The following is a 22550-nucleotide window of genomic DNA, read 5'->3' on the forward strand; positions in this document are numbered from 1 at the left end:
CCCCTTTTTAACTCTGATACTGTCACCATCCTGGTACAAGCCCTCCTCACTTTACACCTGGACTCTGGCAATGGTTTCTGTGTTGTTCTTCTTGCCCCACTCTAGTCCATCTTCCACTCAGTTGTCAAATTCATCTTCCTAAAGTATAGCTTTGACTGCCATCCCCCATCAATTCCAGTGACTCAAGGAGCTCACAATCTAGTGGGGGAAACAATGTGCAGACAGCTAGGTTGTTTGCCTTTGCATCCCTGGCTCCTAGCACAGTGCCTGGCTCAGGCTAGACATTGACTTGCTGACACCTTTTTTTTTTTTTTTTTTTTAGTAGTGACAGCTCTCCCTGTTTTATTCTTCATTTGATGTTAATAACCAAAGGATAATTGAACAAAGTTAGCTCTGTTGTTTTGGTTTCTAAGAAATCTTGTATGATCTTAACATTTATGGAAATGAGAAGAGAGTTTTAAAGATTACATTTTTGTTCAACAAATCAAATGCTTTTGGGGTGGTAATATATATTATTATTATTCTATTTTTTGGGAGTCATGTTACATGTTATTTATCTTATCTTGTATTATTACATGTATTTTAAATTTTTAATTTAAAAAATTTTAAATTTTAATTTAATTAAAAATTTTAATTTTAAAACTTTTAATTAACAGAAAATTATCTCTCCCTTTAAGGGTCCTCCCCCCACTATAAAGCAAGAAAGAAAAATAAGTCTTTTGTGGCAAATGTGCAGAGTCAAAACAAATTCTCCCACTGGCCATGTCCAAAAATATATGTCTCATTGTGTTTCTTGAATTTATTCTATCTTGGTCAAGAGGAGGATAGTATACTTCAGCTTGGGTCCTCAGGAATCATGGTTATATTAAATCTTTCGAAGTCATTTTCCTTTATAACATTGTTTTATAAATTGTTCTCCTGGTTTTGCTTACTTCTCTCTGCATCAGCTCGTACAGGTCTTCCCAGGTTTCCTTGAAACCTCTCCTTTCATCATTTCTCGTGACAAAATTGTATTCCATTACATTCATATATCATTATTTGTTCAGCAATCAAATAAATACTTATTTATAATGTCATGGTAAAGCACTGTAGCTCATGCTCTTCAAGACATTGTCAGCAGAAACTTTTATTCAGGAACACAAAATTCTTTAAGAAAGAAATCTCCCTGATCAGAATTTGAAGGAGATTATACAGACACAGACACATATATACATATGTGTGTGTATATATGTATACACATATGTATGTGTGGGTATATATATGTGTGTATGTGTATATAAATATATATATGTGCATATATATATGTATATATGGAAAAACAAGTAATTCTGTCTACATTCACCTGACAGGCATACTGATCTACATTTGTTCTCATTGCGTTACTGTATCATTATTTAGCCTATGATAAGACTATCTGCCTATCAGCCTAGAAATGAGAACCAGGGTGAGGAGGGTTTGTGCACTTGTTCCAAAAAATGTGTGACTCCTCTTTTTTGGTGGAATGGAGGCCAGTTTCAAAGATGGCATTTAGTCATGTTAAAAAAGAGAGAAGAAATGGTCCTCTTTCTCTTTGCTTCTGTGATAGTCACAAACAATAGACAGTGGTCCAGTAGGTAGAATGCCAGGCCTGGAGGCAGGAAGACCTGACACTTATTAGCTGTATGACTTTGAGCAAATCACTTAACCTTCATTTGCCTCAGTTTCCTCATCTGTAAAATTAGGATAATAATAAAGCACCTACTTTCCAGGGTTGTTGTATGGATCAGATGAGATAATAATTGAAAGCGCTTAGCACAGTGACTGGCATGTAGTAAGCACTGTGTAAATGCTGTAATTGTTGTAAGGTTTTGTTTGTTTTTTCAGTTGTGTCTGACTCTTCCTGACTCCATTTGGAGTTTTCTTGGCAAAGATACTGGAGTGCTTTGCCATTTTCCTCTGCAGCTCATTTTACAGATGAGGAAACTGAGGCAAACAGGGTTAAGTGACTTGCCCAGGGTCACACAGCTAACAGGGGTCTGAGTTCAGACTTGAACTCAGGAAGATAAGTCTTTCTGACTCCAGGCCCTTACTCTGCTCACTTTGCCACCTAGCTCTGCTTATGTAAATGTTATATATTATTATTATTATTAAACAGGTCAGATTCAATTAAACTCAGCAAATATCTATTAAGTCCAGTGTATGTCAGGCACCATTCTAGGAGGTGAGAATGCAAAGACAAAAAAAATAGTCCCAACTCTCAGTATTTAAAACTGTCCTGGGGGATGCAACCCCTCGCAAAAGTATATGCAAAATAATGCAAAACAATTTTGAGAGGGCCAGAGTGTTAACAACCCGAGGCATCTTGAAGGACCACATAGAAGAAGTGGTACCTGAAATGTGTTGGGAAGGAAGCAAGTGAATAAGCAAAGATGCCAAGGGGTAGAGGTGAGAGCCAGGGAATCACAGGTCTGGGGGAAACCATCTGTACAAAGGCATGAGGTTGAGAGATGGATTGTCCTTTAGGGAAACAACTAGAAGGCCAGTTTAACTAGGGTGGAGAGAATATGAAGGTGAGTTATAGGAAATAAGACTGGAAAGGTAGGGGAGAGTTGGATGGTGGAGGGAAACAATTTTAATAACATGACTTACTTTCTCCTCACTTTTATTTTTCTAATTTGGTGTTGATTTGGGCCTTTGTTCTAGAGAATCAGTGGTACAGATAACTAATTGAAAATGAGAGGTAGCTAGGTGGTATACTGGTTAGAGTACTGGCCCTTGAATCAGGAAGACCTGGGTTCTAATGTGACTTCAGACATTTACTGGGCAGAGTCATTCAATGCCAAGTGCCTCCAAAAAAAAATTAAGTAAAAGAAATGGATTCCCAAATCCAAAAAAATTAAAATATAATTTGTCTGTCCTTTGTTCTATTATCTGTTACTTGTCACACACCCTGTGCTTCCAGGTGCTTCCTGAAGCACCTTACTTCCCTACTTCAGCATTAGCATAAAGTATTAGTGTTTGGTAGAGGTGTACACCACAAGCCTCTGACCTTTTCAATTTCTTCCCCCTGAGTCATATTTTCCAAAATATTTTTCTACTACTCTCCACATGTTCATTTTAATACCAAAGTCACTGAAAATCAAATTATATATTGAATTAATTCTGAGTATCTTGTTGAGTTTTTTATAGAATTTTTCTTCCTCCTCATTTCCTACAATAGATTATAGCATATGATCTGAAATTGTTTTTAATGGTGATCTTTTAGCATCTGTTTATCATTTGCACCACAAGCAGGGTAGATGATCAAATGCCCTACTAAATTATTCTTACCAGTGCTTCTGTGAAACCACCTGTTTTATTTGATGGTCCAAGGAGAAATTGTGAGCCAAGCTTCTGTTTATCTGCAATGTGTTTATAATTTGCGGTTTCACTTACAGTGAGAATGCTAGTATTTGTGATTCAATTCCTTAGGGGCTCTTAACCTTTTGTGTCTTGGACTCCTTTGGAAGTCTGATGAAACCTATAGACCTCTTTTCAGAATAATGCTTTAAATGCAAAAAGTAAAATGCCTAGGATTACAAATGAAACCAATTATATTCAAAAACATTGATCACAATTTTAAAAAGTTCATGAATGGAAGATTAAGAGCCCTTGCTTAGTAGTAAGTCTATTTGTTGGTCCTTGAAGAAGGCTCTTTCATTTGGAGTGCCAACAAGATTATGGTCTAAAAACAGTGATTCTTAGCATCTTCTGCTCCCTTCTTTGGCTTTCTGCCACTGTCATGGCAGAAGGCCTTGGAACTACAAAGAACTGAAGCCTATTCTATAATGGTTGCAATAATAGCCAGCATTTATATAGGGCTTTAAGATTTATAAAGAACTTTATAAATATTATTTCATTTGATCTTTACAACAACCCTGGGAGGTAGGTGCTGCTATCTCCATTTTACAGATAAGAAAACTGAAACACAGGTTAAACTACTTGCCTTCTATCCACTATACTACCATTTTTTTATTCCTTCTAAGTTTCTTGCTTATGCATTCTGCATTTGTCCTTTAAGAATATAGACTAATCAAACAAATCCCTTTTCAACCACATTGGTCTCTTTAGGCACTTCTCTTTCCTCCTTATCAGAATAACTTTTTCTTATGTCTTCAGAATCTCATTTCTTGAGTCTCAGTCTCCCACTTAGGTTCTCCTTCACATCACTGCAGCTCAACCTTGAAAAAAGTCTAATATTGTCATCATTGTAGCCAAGAGATCTTTACTGACCACTTCAGACACATTCTACAATGTGTAGGAAGGGCTGGATGGGGAAGAGATTGGAGGCAGGGAGGCCAGAAAAGAGACCCATTGAGTTCTTTTGCCAAGATTTACTAGTGAAGTCTTTGTAATGCCTTGGCTCATTCTATGGTTTTAGATGATGCTTCTCTCCTCCAAGCTGTTCCCTCTCTTCCCTCACCCCCTAATTTGCAGCGCTGCTCATGAAAAATTCCATAACATCTATTTTTTTCTTTTCTACCTCCTGAACCTCAGAGCCTTATCTTTGCCAATGTTTCTCAGTTCCCTCTGGATCCTTACCTCCTGCCATTCCTCACCTATCTGGACTCAGGCAAGAGTACACTCAGAACTCTGAGCAGCAGTGCCTTCCAAAGTCATGCTCAACATCATAGAATAATTTTTGAGATGGAAGGCATTTCAGTCCAACACTCCTTTTTTAGTAGGTGAGGAAATTGGGGTCCAAAGAACCAGGACTTTGAACCCAGTTTCCTGAATCTCAGCCCTAGGTCATCATTCAAATAAGGACCTTAGTCCTATCTCCTTGCTGAGCGGTCTAGATTATAGTCCTTAGTTCAATACTTCTGGGATGTCTGTTTTCATCTTTGTGGATTCTCCTTTCAGAGATGCAAATCCTGACCCTCTATGCCTCAGTAAACTTTGTGATTCATTATGACTTTAAAAAAATGGCCTGGTAGCTAACCTCTAGCTAAAGAATCTTAATGAATTTAAGTAGACTGGTCCTTGGACAACAGATGAACAGTGAGTCACTAGGTCCATGAGTGAAATCTTTCTAGGCTGGTAGCATCTGCCAGAGCTTATGTCCTGGTGGTATAAATCAGAAAACCCAGGTTCACCTGCCATGAAGAGGAAAACTTCAGAGGAGGAATGGAAAATATTGAAAGTCTTTCATCCACTTAAACACTTGAACTGAGTCCCTTCTCTTCCTGTACTTCCCTCAGAGTGATCCCATCTTGCCTGGTTATCAAGGAATCTTTCCCTTTGTACTGAGTGGAAAGGACTCTTGCCTTCTTCCCTCCTCTCTGGCCACCAGATTTGTCCTTGAATTAATTAAACTATCTCCATGTCCTCTCTTTCCCTAAGCTCTTCCATAAGCTCAATGAGAGAAAAAAAAAGCACACATACTTTTTTCTCTATAAAAAAACAATAATTCTGAGTCAGAGAGTGAGTCAGGAGCAAGAACTGGCAAGGAACACTCAGAACCTGGTAATTACTTCCATAAACCACCACTGAGAGTCTTTCACAGCTGCTGTGGCATTTCCTCTTTCATTTGGGTGTGAAAAGCTGAAGTTGAAGTGGGGGTTGGTGAGAAGGGTAGGTGAGAGGAAGAGGCTGGCTCTCCCAAGTCCAAGTTTAGAGCCAGACACTGGAGGTAGGGGTTTTAGGGTCTCTAAAATATGCCCAGAGCTGGGATCTATTGCTAGATTAATTTGCTATTGTAGTTCTTACACCAAATCTCTAGTGACCTTAGGCAGGGCATTAGTAGTGGAAATTTGATGCATGGACAGAGGATCACCAGATCTCTGAGCAGTAGGAAGTTTGGACACCATATAGCCCAGCATGCACTTGAACAGAAATCCCCTCTGCCTCATGCCTGGCAAATGGTCATCCAATCTCTCAATTAAAACCTACAGCACTGGGAAATCTGCCACCTCCTGAGGCCATCCATCATGCTTTTACACAGGGCTGACTGTTAAGGAAATCCTCCTATGGAGCTAAAATCTGTGTCTCTGTAAAGTCAAACCATTGTTCTTACTTCCAATTTTCTTCTTTTGAGGCAGCTAGGTGAAGGTGATAAGAGTCTTGGCCCTGGGGTCAGAAGGACAATCAGGGCCAGTGTCACCCATCTGTATAGATGCCACCCTGAGAAATCTTCAGCTTAAGACTCCAAGCTTCCTAAAAACACAAATACAGATTGGCATAGGTCATACTTTAAGCCATTCTCAGTCTCATGTCTTAAATGGTAGAGGACTGACTGATTGAGATGGAGGGCATCAGGAGGGGGAAGGGATACAGAATAGGATAGAGGGCAAGGAATTCCAAAGACCAGTTTCTGGGAAAAGCTTGACACTTTCCTGAGAGCTGTACAAACTCAGATCAAATAGAATGAGCACATAGGTAGTGCAATGGATAGAGGACCAGTCATGGAATCAGGAAGATTCATCTTCCTGAGTTCAAATCCAACCTCAGATACTTACTAGCTTGGTAACTCTGGACAAGTCATTTAACCCTGTTTGCCTCAGTTTCCTTATTTGTAAAATGAACTAGAGAAGGAAATGGCAAACCACTCCAGTATCTTTGCCAAGAAAATCTCAAATGAGGTCACAAAGATTTGGACACAACTGAAGAACAAGAACAATGACCACCATTTATTTATTATTTATTTTTAACACAGTTTATAACAAATAAAGCAATTCCAACTTTTGGGCAGGTGATACTTCTTTTTAAAGCATTTACAATATGGACCACAAAAGAAAAAAATTTTTTGAAACATTAACCAATTGAGACACAAATAATATTTATGTTGCTAACTTCACAAGCTCTTGACCTAATTGTGTCCACATTGTTACTAAGAATTAAAGGACCCTAACTTATTGTTGTTGGTCTAAAGTCCTATGCCTAATAGCTTAATTTTAGACAACCTAACGACCACCATTTAGACACTTGAAGAGAACCATTGAATCAGGAGAAGCAGGTACAATGTCTGTGACCCAGGGAAGGGTGTGTGAGTGGGTTGACAGGAAGGCAGGAGAACCAGTTAGTGTTGGAGTGGTCACAGGGGGAAGAGAGTTTGAATGGGGAAGGTTTAGGGTGAATGAAAGACAGAGGATGATTAAAGAAGAACATCATAGATCTGAAGGAAGTCCAGAGAAAGTGGCAATGTAAAGACACCCTTTTAATATCATACAGTTTTGCAGAGCCCCTCCACATGATAAGTGCTATATTATCAATATCCATTGATTTTTAAAAAATGATAAAACTACTATAAATCTAATCATGCTTTTAAATGAGTTTGTATTTCATGAATCACAACATAAAAAATAGGGATACTTAACAATGAGAGACAAAATTTATTTAGTCTGTAGAAAGTATATTTACAGATTAGTGGACTCTTTATAACAACTCCTCATTACCTTTGCCCCCAGCAGTCTGCATGGTCCACTGATCTAGCTTACAAATGAGAAGACTGAGGCTGAGAGAGTTGAAAAGACTTGTCCAAAATCACATCAACAGGAAAAGTCAAGTCTTCATTGGGCTGGAAGGGATCTCAGAGGCTATCTACTCCAGCCTCCTCATTGAGACAAATGAATGAGAACCGGAGGAGTTAAATGAATTTCCCAAGATCCCACTGGTAGAAAGTGTCAGAAGTAGGATCTGAAACCAATCCTCAAACTCTGGAGCCAGAACTCTTTTCACGCTTCCATCCTTCTTAATCTTGTAGTCTTTAATGTCTTTTCCAGCTCTGGCATTTTATGAAATAACATATCTATAAGCACTTTGAAAAGCACAAGGAATTCCTATGGATATTATCTTTATTAGGGTTGTTACTCCATAAGGTGGTTATTCCAAGAAACTGAAAAGTTCTGTAATAAGATTCATAAAAAGCAGAGTGGGTTAGTGGAAAGAGTCTTAAAGCCAGAAGACCTGAGTTAAAATCTTGGCACTAACATTCACTTTCCATCTGGGAGGAGTCACTTAATTTCCTTAAACATCCATTTCTTTATTTGTAAAATTGGGAATAATCATTCTTCCACTACCTACTTCAGACAGGCAGTATGAATGTAGTAGATAAATCCCCGGAAGTTGTGTGAGGCACAAAAATAAAATGACTTGTCTAGGACTACACAGCTAGTGTCAGAAGAGGGACTTGAACCAAGACAGTCCGGATTTCTTTTTGGAAAGAAAATTATTTCTTAAAATGCTATAGGAATAGGAGCTTTTAACTCCTATTAACTGTTAGCATTCATTCAACAAAAATGGATAAGGCATCTACCCAGTTCAAGGCCTCATGCTAGAGGCTGGTGATGCAGAGATAAATAGCACAGTCTCTAACATAAAGTTTAGATAATTTGTTATTAAAGACACATTCCTGTCCATTGAGATTAATATCATAGCAAGAAAGATCATAATATTCCTAACTTGAAGGAACCTTTGAGGTCATAATTTTTTAAAATTTCTTTTTACATAGTATTTTATTTTTTTCCAATTGCATGTAAAGATAGTTTTCAACATTCATTTTTGAAGATTTTGAGTTCCAAATTTTTCTTCCTCGCTCTCTTCCCTCTCTTCTCCCCAAGCAATCTGATATAGGTCATACATGTACAATTATGTTAAACATACTTCCACTTTAGTCATGTTGTGAAAGAATCAGAACAAAAGAGAGAAAGAAAAAACCAAAAAAAAGTCAAAATAGTATACTTCAATCTGTATTCAGACTCCACAGTTCTTTGTCTGGATGTGGATAGCATTTTCCATCACAAGTCTTTTGTCTTGGATCATTGTGTTGCTGTTGTAGTTGTGCATCGCACAATGTTGCTGTTACTGTGTACAATATTTCCTGGTTCTGTTCACTTCACTTTGTATCAGTTCATGTAAATCTAGGTTTTTCTGAAATCTGCTGGCTTATCATTTCTTATAGCACAATAGTATTTCATTACATTCATAACACAACCTATTCAGCCATTACCTAATTGATGGGTATACCCTCAATTTCCAATTCATTGCCACCACAAAAAGGGCTGCTATAAATATTTTTATTTGTGTGGGTCCTTTTCTCTTTTTTATGGAGATCATCATTTTATAGAGAAGGAAACTGAGGCTAAAAGAAGGGAAATGATTTGCCCAAAGTCACAAGTGAGTAGCAGAGTCAGGTTCTGGACCTTTGACATTGCACCATGCCATGGAGGACAGCAATATTTATATAACCTCTCTCTTGATGTCCCCAGTAGAGACAGAATCTTGGGTTCAACAGCTCTCACTGGGGTGTCTGATGGTGGGTTATAGGGAGCTTTCTAAGGTTATTAAGTAGGATAGAGCCACCATATTTGATAATGGATTTGCATTTGCTGTAAGCTCTTTTGTTTCAAGGGTGGAAGCACATTCAGCCCGTTCCACCGTCAATGAATTGATCATTTTGAGTCTAGTGATAGATGGCCTTCGGAACTTTCTGCATTGGGTCACTGCAGTCAGCCTTGGAAGAAGGGCCACCCTCTACATCTCAATCCCTTTCTCATAGAACTGGAGGATAGAAGTGGAAAAGGTAACTGACAAGATCAGCAGGCCCCTGATAGATTCTGATGCCCCAGTCTTCGTTAGTCATAACAAAAACCCCTCACCCATGGATTTCATGTATGAAATCACAACCTGAAAAAAATTCAGACTATTCTTTCCCTCTTCATTCTTTATGTTTTTAATCTCTACATATCAGCTATTTGGGGGGCTTTATACTTTGAGTTCATACGCAGGAACCTCCCTTGGAGAAAATCATATTACCTCTCTGGGTCCAACTTTACCCTTCTGTTAAAAGGAGGAGTTGGTTTAGATTTTCTAATGTTCTTTATAGCCCTAAATCTTATAAAATGCTTCTTTGAGTTTCTTTGCTTTTAAAATAGATTTTTATCGATTCCTGTTATTTTTCATCAGAGTCATTTCTGGATATACTGCTAATCTCATGCCTGAACAAAGAAAATCAGTTTAACAAGAACTGATATAATGTTCTTGTTAGACAATGCATCTAGTATTCATTCTGCTCCAGGAGTCTTTTGTCTCTTTCTTGGGAAAAGGAATGTTTGTTTTATTCTTTGTTTCCCAGGAATGATATTAGTTTTTATGATTATTCTTTTAATTTCTATTATTGTTATCATGTTTATTGTTCCTCTTTTCCACTTATTCCACTCTGTATAAGTTCATATAAATCTTCCTATGTTTCCATGAATTCCTCATCTCATGATGCACAATAATATTCTATCACATTCATCTACTATATTCATTGGAATACTCCTCAATCAATGATCCCTACCTGGATTCCTTTTCCCCTTAAATGTCTTATTCAGAGAGTTGAACACAGTAGCCATCCTCATGTGGCTCTCTCAGTTGTATGGCTTGAAGGCTTCTCTAATGGGAAATCTTGTCCCATCATTAGAATTTTGTTCCTTTGGTTTCAGTATTTGTCCTCCTCTTAAAATGCAAATAACCCTGGGAGAGGTACACACTTGGATTCCTTCACATCGCCTATCCACTTAATTTATTGGTGTTGTTACAAAGGGAAAATCAACAAGCTTTGACAACACATTGGATATGGAGTGTGAGAGACAGTGAAGAGCTGAGGATGACACTAGATATGAGGCTGATGTAGCAGGAGGATGGTGGTACCTGCAACAGTAATAGGGAAATTAAGAAGGGGGGAAAATTTAGAGGGGAAGATAATGTGTTCAGTTTTGGACTTGTTGCATTTAGGATGTCTATGGCATATCCAGTTTGAGATGTCCAGTAGGGAGTTGAAGATGAAAGACTGGAAGTCAGGAGAGAGGTTAGAACTGGAAAAGTAGATTTGAAAATCATTAGCTTTGAAATGATAATTGAATCCATGGGGGGATAAGTGATCACCAAGAGATAAAGGGATAAGAGAAGGGATAATATCACTAAAATATAAAGGGATGAGAAGAAATTTCAGTACAGAGCCCCACAGGATACCCAAAATTAATAGGTGACCTGGATAACGATCCAGTAAAAGAGACTGACAAAGAGCAGTTAGGCAGGTAGGAGAGGAACCAGGAGAGGATTGGGTCATAAAATCTAGAGATAAGAGAGTATCAAAAAGAAGAGAGTGATCAACAGTGTTGAAGGTTGCAGAGAGATTAAGGATGAAATTTGAGAAAAGGTCATTAAATTGGTGATTAAGAAATTATTGGTAATTTTGGAGAGATTAGTTTTAGTTGAATGAAGAGGCTGGAAATCAGATTGTAGAGAATTAAGAAGAGTGAAAGGAAAGAAAGTGGAAGTGCCTGTTGTAGTTGGGCTTTCCAAGGAGTTTAGCAACAAAAGAGAGATGTGAGATGATAGCTACTAGAGAATGGATGAATCAAATGAGGGTTTTGTAGGGAAGCAGCCAGCAGACAGGAAGAAATTGAAAATATGAGAGAATGGAGATGATAGAGGGAGCAATCTGCTGGAGAAGGTAGGATGGGATGGCATCACTTTTTCATGTAAAGGGGTTGACTTTATCAAAGAGAATGGCATACTTTTCATGTGTGACAGGGAGAGATAGTGGCAGAAGGCATTGGGTGATGTAAGATGAGGAAGGGGGATGAGAGACCTCTCAGTAAATGGTCTTAATTTTTTTCAGTAAAATGTGCTACACAGTTCCCGGTTAAGGAGGTGGGGGGAAGAAGAACCTCCATGGAAAGTTTAAAGAGGGATTCAAAGGTTTGGAAGAGCCACTGTGATGAGTGTGATTAGTGCATTAATTAAGTTGGTATAAAAGAATTGTTGTGCAGCAGTGAAAGCCGACTTGAGTCAATGTAACAGGAATTTGAAGTGGACCCAATCAGGATGGTTTCATGATTTTCTCCAATATTCAGCAACATTTGTGTGGATGATGGCAGAGCCTTTGCAGGGCAAATCTGGTGATAGAATAAGGAGGCAAGGGACTCAAGGGAAGAGGGCAGTATAGAGTTGAACTGCTTCACCAAGGGGTTAGGATGGGGAGATATTTTTGGATAGGGTTTTCCTGGATTCTCTCAAAAAATTACACTGTATAGATGGCTCTCTACTCTGCCTACAGAAATTCAATGTCCACTATCCCCTTAGGAAATCTCAGGCTTTTGAAGCTACAAGTTATAAATACTTGTGTACCAGAGAAAGTTTGAAAGTTCTGTCTCTGTGACCACAGATTTTAACTCTGACTCATACCTCACTTGTAGAATTTTTGTAGAATTTTTCCTGAGCTCAGCAAGACACTCTGTTCTTAGTTCTCTCGTCATTTCCCTGCCAGAATGGGGATAAGGTATAAAGCATTTGAATGGAATTTAGGAATGTTGAGTTCTAGGATGCTGAGGTGTTCCTTGGTCTCCAACCCCCTCTCCCAAAACCCACCCTTTAAAGCCAGTTCCCACTTGCTTTGCTATCATGGGCAAATTATTTGCCCTGTCTGGTCTTCATCATCATCCCCAAATTCCTATTAAATGTCTAAGCTGCACGTTCAAGGAATTCAAAGAAGTATGAGACAGTGTCGGGCCTCAACGTCTTTTTGTCTAGTCACACGCACACACACACACACACACACACACACACACACAGAGAAAAGTAAAAGTGGGTGGGTGATGCCAAATGAGGAGTATGGACAGTAAATTCTGTGGGAATTTGGAGGAGGGAGAGATCCTATGGGCCAGGAAGAATAATGGGATTTCAGTGAGATCTCATGGTAGCACAGGGTCAGAATCTTAGGGGCATTTAGACTTGATTTTATTTGTCCACTTCATTTTACAGATGAGGAAACTGAAGCCCAGTGAGGGGAAGTGGATTGCCCAGGATCATACGGACAGCAAGCATCAAAGCCAAGATTTGAATATGCTTTCTTTCTTAGTGGGGAAGGGGGAAAGGAAGTGGACAGTGAGAGGGAAAGAAGGAGGATTTTTTATGACTAAAAACAAAACAAATGCAAGTCTTCTTATACCTTATCCTCGTTTCTTAAGATGGATAGAATTAAAACAACTGGAGAAGGCATTTCAGGCATTGAGAATGTTATGAACGAAGCTTTAGAGGATAGAATACATATAGTGTGTTTAGGAGACCAGTGAAGTGATCAGTTTTACAGGAATCATATGTGGGTCAGTTGTGTGAGATAAGGTTGGTTGGACACATATCATGGAAGGTCTTGAGTTCCAAGTTAAGGAGATAGGGCTTTATCCTGTAGGTAAAGGGGAGCTATTGCAGTTTTCTGAGCAGTGTGCTATGTGAACACATTGGGCAGGGGATGATGTATAGTAATGGTAATGAGTTCATATTTATTGTGTATAATACTTTACAAAGTGTTTACACAATACTTTCCTCATGACAATGATGTGGGACAGGTAAATATAAATATTATTATCCTCATGGAGGATAATAATATTTTCCTTTGGGAAGAAAGGTTTTTCTTTTCCTTTTGGCTCTAGGTTATATACTCCAATTTCCAGATATTTTGTAGGTCAAAATCTATTTGAAACCATAACTCCCAAACCTTGCCCAATCTGTATTAGCAACCACACTAGCATACAGCGTGGGCTGCTAGCACAGGTTCTTTGATCTACTTTTCCAAAGGAAAGACAGATTCAAAGGGATCAACAATCCCACTTTAATTAAACCATGCAGACAGATAAGTAAAAAGAAGTGAGTATCTAAGAAAGAATTCAATACACAGGGCTCCAACTGTCTAAACAAAGTAATAGAACAATTTATGTCACCAGACCAAGGAGAACCAGCATCTGGGTTCAAAAATCCAGGGGTCTCCTTAACAACAGCTTCCCAGAGCCTCATCTGGCCAAATCCCATGAGTGAGCACCAAAGTAAAATACCAACCTCCCAGTATATGTAGTTTTCAAACAAAGAAAAGCTTAAAAACCTATGTGCCTCAGCACTTAATTGGATATATGTCCAGAGTATAATTGGCCTCTTTGTCAGGGCTCTGTGTGACTCAGGATGTGTCACAGCTGTGAACTGAGCCAAAGTTCAAAGCAGTAAGACATCTGGGATTGAAATATCTGTGCACCTTTAGATCTGGGAACTTGGCTCTTGTTTCAAGGGAAAAGGGTACACATGTGGTCACATAGGGCCTATTAATGGACTGGCAAGATCTTATATTCCGTTAACCCTACACCAATGAATTTATTTTTACTATTCAGCAGAGGTCCAAAATGAGAAAGGAAGTGAGGAAAACATGATGAGAAAACTATTGTAACTTTACCCCATCATAATCTGCTATTGCTGTTGTTGAGTCATTGCAGTCATATCCAACTCTTTGTGACCCCATTTGGGGTTATCTTGGCAAAGATGCTGGAGGGGTTTGTTATTTCCTGCTCCAGCTCATTTTGCAGATGAGGAGCTGAGGAAAACAGGGTAAAGTGACTTGCCCAAGGTCACACTGATAAGTATCTGAGGGCAGATTTGAGTCTGATTCCCAGTACTCTATCCATTGCACCACCTAGCTGCCCAAAGTAAAACAGATTTGATAGAGAAGGCTATGGGCTTTGTCATATTTGCCCTCACCCGCACACCACCTCCTGATCTCTTACAGGTTTCTCTACACTCATTTTTCCCCCTCTAATTTGATTGTTTGGTCTAGACCTGTGGACGCAATTGTTCAGTGAACTCCTTGTTCCAAATCTCCCTGTATAAATACAGATCAGCAACTATTCTACAACTTAGTTTCTCAGAGAGTCAGTTGCCTTTTGCACTGAGAGATTTAAATACCTAGATCTAGTCATATAGTTAGTATGTGTTAGAGGAGACTTGAACCATAGACTTCCTGACTCTAAGGCCAGTTTTATATACTATAGTACACTAATTTTCTATGCTCATTTTACAGATTGCTAAACTGAGTCCCCATAGGGAAATTAAAGAACTTGCCCAAGTGGTAGAGGTGAGGCTGGATTATGAGTCTCCTGACTCCAAATTTAGTTCTCTTTTAGTGTGTAATTGATGGGGGAGGCTAGCTAGGAGCCTTTTGCTGTAGAATGCAGCTAGCATCTGGTTCTTCCTGACCCTATGTTCCAGAGGGAGGCAGGCAGGGAGAATTAGGAAGTTACTGTTGGTAAAAAATGATTCCACAACTTGGCACAAAGTAATTTGTGATTAAAGGATGCTGTGGCTATTTTGGTCCCAATGGGCTTTAGTCACTTCCTTGGCAATTGCCGCTTGCTTGGTTTGTCAGCCAGTTTTTTCCTGGGTTACTTGGGGACAATTTGGTGTACTTGTCTAGGATCCTCTTGGCCCTAAATTGGGCTCCAGCCTGGGGGTTCCACACAGGATACAGAAATAAGAGTCAGGTCCTCTGATCTTGACTGTCCTGAGTTTGAGAAGGGGAGTCACCCACCACCCTCAATTTCAGGGCTTCCCCATGCATCAGCAGGGAAGTTGGCTGCCTGATTTGTAGGCTCCAAATATCAGAAAAGGTCTCTTTGACCTCAGATTTCTCCTCCATTATCTTGTTCTTCTATAGCTTGAAATGTCACCTTTAGAGATTCATTCCTCTGGGCTGAGAATTCATAGCATTTATAGAATTTATGTTGGACTTCAAGAGACCTAATCTAGTCTAACCCCTTCATTTGATAGATGAGAGAACAGAGGTGCAGAAAGGTCAGGTGATGTGTTCCAGGTCACACAATGAGCCAACAATAGATTCAAGGAATATCTCCTTATCCCTGGCCTAGTTCTCATTTGAATATGCCACGCTGCCTCTCTTGTATGGTTTAAAATCTCAATGATCGGAAAATAGCATTTTAAAACAGATCGACTCCAGTTTGGAGCTCTCACTTTACACAGCTGTACATAGTGGATTCTAATTTCAGATCCTGTAGACAAACAAAAAATGGTAATCATAGATGAGGATATGATGGAATTAAAGAATTTCAAAGTATTTCTGGGTCCTGATTGTGTTGGGGAAGGACAGACAGGAAGGAACAGAGCAGGAAATGGTTACCCAGGTTTGGTAGGGTAGTTATGAACCTTTTACTTTGCTCCTGTCACCATGGGACCCTGTTGGGTTCTCTCTACTTTCCTGACCTCTCCTATCTCCATACATTGGCACAGTTGGCTCCTCTCTTCCTCATTTTCCCAATGCCTAAGGGCCATTCTCAACATTTCTCTACATCTTGACATTCTTCTTTTCCTTCAAAACAGTATCATGCAGGGGATAAAGCACTGGGTTTGTAGTCAGGGTTTCTGAGTATGAACCCTGGCTCTGACATTTAACATCTGTGTGGCCTTGGGTAAGTCGTTGACTCTCTCTAAGCCTTTGTCTTCATTTTCACATTTATATTTTCACATCAATAAAATGAGGAAGCTGGACTTCATGTGACCTTCTAGCTCCAAGTATCTGTGATTTGATTAGGTCCAGGGAGAGCATTGAGAAGGCTATTATCTTTGTTGAGGTAAGAGGGGCTGGGGGCTTGAACTAGGCTGTGTGAGTAGAGAGAAGAGAACAAGAAATCTTGTGAAGGTAAAAATGACAAGATCTGACAACAGATTGGATATGTGGGTGAACATGAGATGCTGAAGATGATACTGAGGTTGCAGGATTGGGTGACTTGGGGTGGTAGTGTCCTTGATAATGACAGGGAAGCCCCAAAGAGGAGAGGGTTTGGGGTAGGGAGGATAATGGGTTCTGTTTTGGACTTGTTGAGGCTGAGATATCTAGAGAATATTTGCTTTGGGATGTCCAAGATACAGTTGGTGACACTTGGCTAGCTTGGGAGAGAGAGACTAGGGCTAGACATATAAATCTAGCAATTATCTGCATGAAGATAGCTGAACCTATGGGAGCTGATTAGATCATCAAGAGAGATAGTGTATAGAGGGAAAAGAGAAGTAGGTCAAGGAAAGGGCTTTGGGGAATACTCATGGTTAGTGGGTACAACATGGATGAAGAACCAGCAAAGGAGACCAAGAAAGAGGGATTGGACAGGTGAGAAGAGAGCCAGGGGAGAGCAGTATCATGGGCCTCAGTTTTCCCATCTATAAAATAAGGTGGTCTGAATTGCTGACCTTTAGGGTTTCTTCTATTTCTAAATCTATGTTGGGATCATAAAATCACAGATTAAAAACAGAAAGGGCCCTGCGTCATTACAGGTGAATATATTTGAATCATAGAGAATGTATTTACTTATAGATGTGGAGATGGACAAATTTGCAGGCTGCTTCTGAAAATTGAGAATGTATTTATTTTAGAATATTTGTGGAAATGTGTCTGGTATCTAGACTGGAGGACACAGGCCTAGGAAGCTTAATTTACAGCTAGATAAATTTCTTTGAATAATGAGATGGAAATTAAAACACAGTGCCAATTGTACTGCACCATGCTGAATGGCCACCACCTCTGTGCTTCTGTTCTCTCCTATGTAAAATGGAGTTAGTAATTCCCTGGCCATCTGCTTTTGGACAAGTGAATGTTTGTGAAGGGCTTGGTGGGGGATAAGATTCTGGAGAAAAGTAAGGGATTTTTATGAAACATGTAACCATGGGATTGTATGGCATCTGCCCTTGCACATGGAAAAAATGTGACTCCAGCTGAAAGAGTTAAGTCAGTGAATGAGATAAAATATCACCTGCCTCATTTTCTCATCAGAGGACTGCAGTTTAGCTGGCACAGTGGGGAGGACATGGCCAACTGGACCAACGGGCCCTCTAATGTCACGGAAGACAGAGCATTGCAGAACAGCAGTGACACCAGCACCAGGTACAGACCCAGCTGCAACTACAAAGGAGGGGGAAACAGTCCAAGTGGGTTCTGTTCTGAGCTGCTCCCCTCCACCCTGCCTGTCCCCAGAGCCATGCTCCTGCAAAGAAACAGGGCTGCCCCACAGGTTCAAACAAAATCATGCCCTTACTGTGGTCTTTCAAAGGATAAGGGCTGGGTGGGCTTGAAAAAAAAGGGGTATGTAGGGCAGTCCTTAGCAAAAAGGCAAAGTTAGTGGTTTGCCTTGGTTTCCCTACCTCAATAATTTCTTTCTGGATATCTTTCATGGTATAGTTCCCATGCTATCCTCTCTCTTGCCCTAAGACCTTCCCAGTCATTTCAGGATCCCATTATCCTGTATTATTTTTCCTTCCACCCATGTAGACTTGCCTTTAGAAAAGAATTTGATATCAGTAACCATGACCTGTGTGTGACTCTGAGTCTCTGTGCTCCTTCCCCAAGGGGTGTGTCTTTTAAGTCTCATCCAGATCTGGGTTAAAAATTCCCCCTCTGATGATTACTACCTGTGTGACCTTGGACAATACACCTAATTTACTTGGGCCTCAATTTCCTCATTTGTAAAATGACAGAGGGTGAGTTTGTAATAGATAGACTCTGAGGATATCTATGATCTCACATCACTAACCATGGAAAGAAAAGCTCTGTCTTCTAGCAATGGGATTTTAAGTACCTCTGAGCTGATGGGAGAAGGTTCTTTCCCATATTCCTGAGGTGGGGGAGCCACTCTACCCCTGTACAGTGCTGGCCGTGGGGGCAACAGAGCCTTCCTGATAGAGGAAAAAACCCTCAGAGCTAAATGTGCCTTTCCTTGGTCTGGTTTCCTACCTGATTCTATAATTAGTAAATAAGTGCAATGTGTATATTTAGGAGTCAATTAAAATTTAATTCTCATGGAAAGGATATCACACTCAATCCTGAATGCATTATGGGGAATTTGTACTTAACAGATGAGTTGGGTTGGTAGAGATGCACATCTTGGGGAGATGCCAGCAGAGCTGTGTCAGGGAGATGGATCCAAATATACTATACCATTTATTGCTGATGTCTGCAAGCAAAAGGTGGCCTGTATATTTCTGTTGTACTGGGGGAAAATGCGAATTTTGTTTGTGGCTAAATTTTTAGAAAAGTTTCATTGATGCTTTTTGATTTTATATCACATTTGTTTCTAGTTAAAACCCTTCCCTCCTCCCAATCCTCAGTTTTCCTTTGTAACAATGAAACCAGTAAAGTCAGACTAGCCATGATCAGTTCTGACAATATATGTAATATTCCATATCCATGGTCCTTAAATGAAAATTGGATTAGAGAGGTGTGTTTCCTCATCTCTTCTCTGGGGTCCTGATTGGGCATTATAAGTATATAGCACTTACCATTGTTTTATTGTTCTTTTCATTTATATTTTTATGGTAGTGATTCTTTTCCTGATTCTGTTTACTTCACTCTGTATCAGTTCATAGAAGTCTTCCAAAGGTTCTTTGAATTCCTCATATATTTGAATACATTGAATGCAATGAACACATGAAGTTTGGTACTACTATGTGTTCAAAGTTAAAGTCCTGAGTATCCCACTGACAGGGTGAGATAGCATGAAATTGCTTAAATTGCTTTCAGGAAGTAAGACCCTGCCTTCTCTTTTGTTTATTTTTATGTTTTTCTGTTGTAGTAAAACCAAATTCGTCAGTTTAAAAAAAAGTAAGTCTCATCTTAAAGTCACACTATAAGTTGGTGTCAGAGTTCAGAACTCGAACTCAGAACACCCAATCCCCTCAGGCCATGACTTTTTTTTTTGTTATACCAAATAATAACTGACATTCATATAATACTTTAAAGTTATCCAAAATACTTCATGTACTTGTTTTGAGTGGTTCCTTCAATAAACCAGTGAGGTAGGTATTCTAGTTATCACCTTTTACAGATAGGGAAACTGAGACACATAGAGGTTAAATGACTTGGGTAGGGTCACACAGGCAATAAATGTCTGAGGCAGGGTTTGAACTCAGATTGTATTTACTCCAATTCTAGCTCACTATCCACTATGCCACATAGACAGATAGAAAGCTCTTCTTGATAATTAATAGGTGTCTGGAATATACAGATTGTGTATATATAGATGCTGCTGCTCCTCATTTGTGGAACAGTCTTGTCATCTGCCAGATCAGCAATTAGTGTAGAGCGAACAGAGTTCTGACTCCATTTTTCCATTCTTCTATTGATATGGGATGGAGTGTGGGGCAGTCAGTTCTCCTTCCTTCCTGTAACTATGGTGCTACTCTGCCTGTCACCGACCTCCATCCCTTGGGTTGGGACCTTTCACTATTCCCTTGGCACAAATACATCCCTCTCCCAGCAATATTTTTGCCCCAGGTTAAAAATTTTTTAGTTATGGTCAGTAGTTAAGCCTTGGGGTCAAGACTTTGTGTAACCTGGCATCCTTTATAATTAACGAGACGAAAGGAAAGTCAGAAGGTACCAAATGTAACTAGGGTATAAAAAGGAAAAAGAGCAGATGATTCTTAAGTAGGGCACAACAGCAGGAACTGGAGACATAAGGGGAGGGAGCAGATCCAAATGGCCAAACTGGGAAACTCCAAATGGGACCATGAGCAAAAAATCATTGTCACCATCTGGTGTTTGGGGTTATGGTTAAACATTTTTATATAGGGTGAATTGGAAGGAAGATGGGCTGAAATATTGAAAAGTCTGAAAGCCAGAATGTATATTTTAAGAATTTTTCAAGTAGCTTTCAAGTTCATACAGTAACTTGAATTAGGCTGACAAAGTAATAGTGGTTGGGGGTTGGAGATGATTGGCTGAAGGGAACTAACTACTCCCTCTATCTGACCCCCACTCATGGATAGAGCTGCTGTTTTCCTTTCCATCTCCTCCCTTTATGTGGGATTTTGTGGTCAAAGCATCAGGCTCAACCTATGGGAAGACAGGTTTTTTGATCAGGCCATGGGAAAGGGAAGTTGACAAAAGCCAACAGTCTTGGGCAAAGAGGGAGGGAGAGGAGGAGGAAGAGAGAGACAGGAAGAGGAGAGTACCTCTACTTACCAAACCTGCTAATACTGATGACACCCAGGGGAATCAAGATGGCCAGATGTTGACTGTGCAAATGACAGAATAGGACTTTTACTTAAAGACTTTACATTCCACCAGACAGATACAACATTTGGACAGAGAAGTAAGTGTGAGATAATCTGTGGAATCAGGAAAACCTGCCCACCTGAGCATGTCACCTGAGTTGAACTTTGAAGGAAGCTAAGAGGTGAAAGTGAGAAAGGAGGACTTTCCAGGTGTGGGAGAAATAAGTATGGAAAGGTAGATTAGAACTACATCATGATGGGTTTTAAATGCCAAGCTGAAGTGCTTCTATTTTATCCTAAAGGCAGGAAAGAATCCACTAAAGATTCTTGAGATAGGACATGACTCTTTTTATAAAATGATATGACTGCTGAATGAACTATGCTCCCATCCCCTTTTCTCCACTGCCATGGCTGCCACTCTAGTTTAGGTTCTCACTACTTCTTGTTTGGGTCTGTTGCAATAGACTTCTGGCAATCTTTTATTCAGCATTGAGATCACTGTTCTCTCTGCCAGTTAGGAACCGTAGTGTCCTCCATCTACAGCACTGGACTGCCCCAGCACAGATTGCAACATGTCTTCCATACCTACCTACCTACCTACCTACCTACCTACCTACCTACCTACCTACCTACCTACCTACCTCACTATCTACCAGAAATGTAGTGATGACCAAGGAAAAAGCAAAAAGCAGCACACAAATATATGATTCTCCTAAACTACTAATGCCCTCAACCTGTCAAAAATCTCCCATGCATTCATTCTGTATTTTCTTACATATGGACATGTGATCTCCCCTTACAGAATGCAAATTTGTTAAGGACAGTTGCTATTTCTTTTCTGTCTTTGTGTTTCCAGCAGTTAGTATAATGATTGGTTCATAGCAGAGGCCTAATAATTCCTTGCTGATTGATTGACAGCATCAGCAGTCTTATTCTGTGTTGAACCAGATCCCTGGATTCAAATGGAGCTACTTGATCATGCCTTAAACCCAAATCACTCTGACTCTCACTGATTGGCCAATAATAGGATCACTGAATGGGAGCTGCCTCAGACAAACTGAGACCTGGGAAAGACCTTAGCTTAAAAAGGCCACGATCTTCCATGGTATCTGGGGTCAACTCCAGTTGTCCTGACTTATATCTTGCCACTAGATTCAAATGACTCTACAAGAGAGAGTGAGGCTGATGTCTTCGTACATCCCTGCCTCACTTAAATCCAATTCATTTACAAGTCAAGATGTCACCTTCCTGATGTCATTGGTCCTGTTTGAGAATGAAGGATGAACAACAACCACCAGATCACTGAGAGGCCATGGCAAAGCAGGGTGAATGATAGCCAATTTTCAGTTTTTCATGAGAATTTAAATGTGGCCAAAGTACATACCCAGAGTACTTCCAAGCCTCATTTTAGAAAACAGTTTAATTTGCTTCATGAAAAGTTTATGAAGAGGTGTCCTGGAGAAAGAGAGAGAGATGTAAACCTATAATTAAAAGATCTATATTCAAATTCTATCTCTGAATGACCTAGTTTTGTGTTTAGGGGCTAGAAGCAGGTTATCCAATGTCTTTGAGCCTCCGTTTCCTCCTAAGGAAAAGGGACATAATAATTTGTAGTACCTACCTCATAGGTTGTAAAGAAAATACTTAGAAAACCTTAAAGCAGAATGGGAAAAAATTATTTATTAAGTACTTTCTATGTGCTAACTACTGTTCAAAGGCCTAGTGGTAAAAAA

At 39.6% G+C, this 22550-nt stretch overlaps 1 protein-coding gene across 2 annotated transcripts in view; it reads left to right on the plus strand.

The window, feature by feature from the left end:
- ST8SIA5 (ST8 alpha-N-acetyl-neuraminide alpha-2,8-sialyltransferase 5) overlaps positions 1–22550 on the plus strand; it is a 138366-nt gene that overhangs the window by 16031 nt on the left and 99785 nt on the right. Inside the window, exon 2 of one of the 2 annotated variants that reach the window (XM_072605217.1) lies at positions 17600–17710. The exons of the other annotated variant lie outside the window; for it this stretch is intronic. Within the exon in view, the coding sequence (XP_072461318.1) occupies positions 17600–17710 (111 nt within the window). The remainder of the gene's footprint in view (positions 1–17599; positions 17711–22550) is intronic. 2 annotated transcript variants of the gene reach the window in all.

The sequence above is a fragment of the Notamacropus eugenii genome, chromosome 4 (assembly GCF_028372415.1).
Source record: "Notamacropus eugenii isolate mMacEug1 chromosome 4, mMacEug1.pri_v2, whole genome shotgun sequence".
In the NCBI taxonomy this organism is placed as follows: Eukaryota; Metazoa; Chordata; class Mammalia; order Diprotodontia; family Macropodidae; genus Notamacropus; species Notamacropus eugenii.